The sequence below is a fragment of the Triticum dicoccoides genome, chromosome 7B, assembly GCF_002162155.2.
Source record: "Triticum dicoccoides isolate Atlit2015 ecotype Zavitan chromosome 7B, WEW_v2.0, whole genome shotgun sequence".
NCBI classification, from domain to species: Eukaryota; Viridiplantae; Streptophyta; class Magnoliopsida; order Poales; family Poaceae; genus Triticum; species Triticum dicoccoides.
The window spans coordinates 487,296,353-487,301,592 of record NC_041393.1 but is presented as its reverse complement, the minus strand read 5'-3'; the positions used below and the strand labels follow the sequence as shown (position 1 = coordinate 487,301,592).

Below are 5,240 nucleotides of genomic sequence, written 5' to 3'. Positions count from 1 at the left end.
CAAGTGAAATGTATTCATTGTCAACTCCGGCAAGACCACCGGCATCGACAGAAATGGGTGATCCAAACCAATCCAACAAAGGAGCCTCCCAAGAAGGTTAGAAAGGGGTTTCGGAAAGAGTAATGGGAGGAAAAAAAAGGTGAAGCTAGAAGGGACGGCGACCAAGATAATAAAGAGGTTCGATGACATCCTCACGGAGAAAAGGAAGACATGTGTTAAGCTTTCCAAAAGTATTGACCTTGAAGATGAAGGAGCTAAATGACGATACAATACAAGGATGAAAGTGCAAGCCGCCGTCTTCTAAACCCTATGATGTTCAAGCACTTGAAAAAAATCAATTGGAGACGGCCGCAGAGTGAGCACATAGGCTCATCCGGCAGGGCAGAATTCAGTTTTTTTTACACTGTTAAACTTAGGATGTCGATGACTGTCACACGTGTGGCAGGAAAAAAGACGCACCACACGTTTTTAATGCAAATAAATTGTCACGTCATCGCATGCATGCATGCGAGAATCTTTTCGGATTTTCAGTTTTTAAAATATTTTATCTCTTAAATGAAAAATTCGATTGAAGATCCGTTTTCATCGTTAAATCCCTCGCGACGAGATCTTAAAAACTAGATCTCATATCGATATATTTCAGCGAACTTTTTTTTGTTAAAAGTTGCCACATGAATTGCCATGATATTTACACTGAAGTTGCTATGATATGTTTTAACTATTTTCTTTTACATTTAAAAATAAATTTTAACATATTATAAAACGAAGAATTAAGAAACTAGACTTGCCATGCACCATAAACTAAAATTGTCATGATACATGCACTTAAAATTGCCATGGTTCAATAAAAAAAATATTTTAATGATCAAAATACTGAAATTGCCATTATCAAAAAACTAAAATTGCCCTGATCTATAAACTAAAATTGCCACATGGCAACTTTAGTTTAAGCACTATGACAACTATAGTGTAAATATCATGGCAACTTCTCGGAAAAAAAATCGTCGAAACATATCAACATGGGGTCTAGTTTTGAAGATCTCGTCGAGACGGATTTAATGGTGAAAACGGATTTTTAATTCGTTTTTTATTTAGGAGATAAAACATTTTTAAGACGAAAACCAAAAAAATTTCAGCTGATGTCATCTATTCATACGTGGCAAAATGTGTGGTGATGAAGGCGTGTGGACGATCTGCAAACGCCCACCCATGTGGGCATTAGTTTTTCCGTAAAATATTTTTTGTGATCCGGCGCCGGACAGTATACATTTGAATTTTAAATTACCGGTCGCTATGCATTTGAATTTTTGGCCCTGACAATTGAGTTTAAAGATGCGGTATTAGTGTTCATAGATTAATGGGACTGATGGTTGACTCTCAGTCGAGATGCCCTAGTCCCGTACCCTGGTTCACTTGAATATCTTTCGAGTAAAGATCAGAATAGAAGAAGGAATCGTGAGAGCAGACGTTCAAGAAGATAACTCAAATCGGCTGCACATTCTCAGCAATATGTCAGAATTTAACAAAGGGCCGGTCGAAAATTGCAAATCAGCTCACAATAGGATTTAGGATTTGACATCAAATTTCACATGAGATTTATCACTTTGCACGACTTACAACCCAATCCACCACAAAGCAACCCGAGATTTACAGATCTGATTTACTACCATTCATCACAAATTCACAGGAAAGGATATGTCCCCACGAACCATCACTTTGTCCCGGCGGGCGCGGGCGCCCCAACCGCCTTGCCGCGGAGCTTGACCTCGAGGGCGCGCTCCATCTTGGCGAGCACGGCCTGGACGGGGACGGCCTTGCCGCTCTCGTACTCCTGCACCACCTGCGCCCGCTCGTTGATGCGCTTGGCCAGCTCCGCCTGGCTCCATCCTTTCGCCACGCGCGCCTTCTGGATGGCCGCGCGCACGTCGCCGCCCACGCGCCCCAGCCCCGCAGGCTCCGTCATCTCGTCCAGCTTCCGCGCGGGCGCCGCCACGGCCGCGGCGGAGGCATTCTTGTTCGTCCCCGCCGCCGCCTTGCGCACCGTCTCCACCGGCGCGCCCGTCCGCAGCGCCTGGTTCACCGCCTTGGCGGACTTGAGGTCGGCCGCCTTGGGCTTCGCCCGCCGCAGCACCACCGGCTCCCAGTCCTGCGTGATGTTGCCGCTCATCCTGCCCGTCGGCATTGCTCCTTCGCTTCTGTTCTCTCTGCCTCTCCCCTGTTTTTCCTGTAGATTTTTTTCTTCTCCTCGCCTCTGTCTTTCTCTTTTCTCGTGCCATTGGGTTTGGTGGGGACGCATATATAGAGGGCGTGGACGGTGGAGGTGGACGATGACGGTTGGGAGGCGGTTCGGGAAGGTTCCTGAACGCGCTCGTGCACTCGTGTGGTCTGGAAGGTTCTGGGAGAGAGGTCAGTTGTTTGCGCACCGTCGATTGTAGGCAGTTCAGGGGAACGGACGGCTGCAGATGGGTCTAAAAACTTGGATACCACGGTAAACCTAGGAGAGGGTACTTGGCGGTCACGCACTACTCATTCAAATTCTGTGACCTTTCCTATTAAAAAAAACAAATTCAGTGCGCGGCACGAAACTGGAATTCGTTGATTTGTACTCCCTCCGTAAACTAATATAAGAGCGTTTAGATTACTATTTTAGTGATCTAAACGCTCTTATATTAATTTACAGAGGGAGTAGTCTTCTTCTTCTGTACAAAAAGATAAAATTTCACCCGCAAAAAAAAAGATAAAATTTAGCAAGTACAAAGATTTACTGTATTCACTCCCAAACATAAGAATGGTGATGTTTCAGATTATTACGTTTTTTAGGAAAAATGTTCAGGCAAACTAGCTTGCTGCTTGAAGGAGGAGCTGACGGGGCGAGTCGAGGTCGAGGGCCTAGGCCTTGGGTAGGAAGGTGACCAGGAGTTCGGAGGGCACGGGAGAAGCGCGGGGGCGGACAGAGAGTCAATCCCGAAAGTCGGCGGAGGTGTGGAGCTCAGGGATAGGGGGGATGAGTCGTATGAGGTTGGCGAACGAGCTCATCACTTGAGAATCACAGGTGCAGCGGAGGAAGGAGGTCGGGGCGGCGAAGGGAGGAGCTCGACGGACTCTTCAAACTCTATGTGATGTAGTCGCCTACGTCTGCATGTCCAGCAAAATGAGGAGGGAGGTTCGAGACGCGAACGTATCTGGTGCAACGGGTCATTCAGTGCTACAGGTGCATCAAACTTCCTTGGCAAAATTTTAAATGTTTCAAAAAATCTGGAAAAAAACTCTAACACTTAGTATGTTGTCACAAATTTTTGTATCAAAATTCAAAACATACATTGAGATGCAAAAATGACAAATTCAACACTAAATAATATATAACACAAGTTGGGCTTTAGATTTGACCCATTATCACGTTGATGCCAAATTTGTTGTTTTTGTATCTCGAGCAATGTTTAGAATTTTGATACGAATTTTTGTGTCAACATACATTCATATTATGCCAATGTGCTAGATTTCTTTTACTCCCTTCGTCTCATAATATAAGAGCGTTTTTCACGCTACAGTAGTATCAAAAAACGCTCTTATATTATGGAATGGAGTACTAATTTTTTAAAAATATTCTAAAATGTGCTAATGCGTCCGGTGCACCGATAGCACCAGAAGCACCTGTGCACTTTCTCGATTCGGGACATAAAAGAAAATGACCGATGTTCCTCTAAAAAAAGAAAAATGCCCCACTTTTGCCTATTAGTATTTCATTCTCTTGGTTCATTCAGTTTTATTTTGTGGGAAGGTCTCTTCAACGTAGAATTTATGGAAATGTTAGAAACTATTTTCTGTTTTTTTCTGTGAAAGCTTGTTTGACATGTATGAGTGGTAAATAAATCAGGCCGCATGCCACGCACTCCCTGGGAAACGGCCTCCCGGGTCGCTAGGTGACTCCAGAGGCGCCCAACGCCGCCGCCAAGAAACTCCACCTTGACTCGCCGCCGCCGGAGGATGTTGCCACCGGCGGACGACGGCGGCGGTGCACGCTCGTCTTGTTTTTTTCCTGCTTCTCCATCGTCCAAGGCAGCCCAGATCGCATTCGATCTGGATCGGGATTCCCTGGCAGCGGGGGAACCTTCCATCTGGATCGGGACTCCCAGGAAGCCAAGGCACCGGCTACGCTCCAAGGCTTCGGCTCAGACGGCTACTCGCCACTAGGAGTTGGGCGCTGCCAATGGATGTTTCAATGGAGATGGGCCAGGGATCATTGGTGTTGCGGTGCTCTGGTTCTTGGCCAGCGGTCTGATCTGCCTTTCATGCTCTGATCCGGCCATGTCGGTCCATATACTGATGGCCTGGGCTGGGTTCTCTTCGTGGCGGTGGCAGTCAGCGGTGAGGTGCTCTGCCATTAGTGTTGGTCTGAATGACCCCTCAGGCTTGCATGTCGCCCAATGCGAATTGCGATGATCACCGAAAGGTCTTATGAGGGTTATACTCTTGAGATTCGGTGTTTGGCTTTGGTAATGAGATGCAATCTATGGACGATGGCTTGATGCAGAGGAATGGTTGTGTAGTGGCATTAGTTGGTTTTTCCCGATGTCTTGCAGCTGCTAGGATTGAGGAAAAGTGGTGGCGACAACACATGATTGACTCCGATGGTGATGCTGTCGAGTACCTGGTCTCGAGCTCCGGGGTGAAAACCTAGGTCTGACCCATTGGTCATACCTGGAAATGAAGATGTTTTAGCGTCGTTACCTTGTTGAAGGCACTGCTCAGATATGTTCGGATTGGTTCTTCAGGGTGAAAACCTAGACTCTGGCCTTTGTGGTTGGATCCGGTGATGATGGCGCTCGAGCGTCGCTACCTTGTTGAAGGCGTTGCTGTTGAAGAACCTCGTCGTCCTTGTGGTGTCATGAGATGGTTGGTGCGGATATGGTCATTGTTGTAGTATGTTGATCGCAGGTTTGGTCGCTTTGGATTTTTTTTCTTTTTACTCACTTAGGCATAGCCACTAGTAGATAAACCACCATTAGTCCCGGTTGGTAAGGGCCTTTTGTCCTGGTTCCTGAACCGGGACTAAAGGGTCGTTACTAATGCCCTGGCCCTTTAGTCTCGGTTCAGTCCAGAACCGGGACAGATGGGTCTCCACGTGGCCGGTGCGCCGAGCCCACGCAGGAGGGCCTTTGGTCCTGGTTGGTGGCACCAACCGGGACCAATAGGCATCCACGCGTCAGCATTCCAGGGGCTGTGGTTTTTGTTTTTTGTTT

At 46.9% G+C, this 5,240-nt stretch overlaps 1 protein-coding gene across 1 annotated transcript; it reads right to left on the bottom strand.

Annotated features, from left to right (window-relative positions):
- Nucleotides 1-1,537: 1,537 nt before the first annotated feature.
- On the bottom strand, nucleotides 1,538-2,265 carry LOC119335204 (multiprotein-bridging factor 1c-like). Its single transcript, XM_037607367.1, has one exon. It carries the CDS (start codon nucleotides 2,180-2,182, stop codon nucleotides 1,712-1,714), a length of 471 nt encoding a protein of 156 aa, XP_037463264.1. The 5' UTR covers nucleotides 2,183-2,265; the 3' UTR covers nucleotides 1,538-1,711.
- Between the last annotated feature and the right edge of the window lie 2,975 nt (nucleotides 2,266-5,240).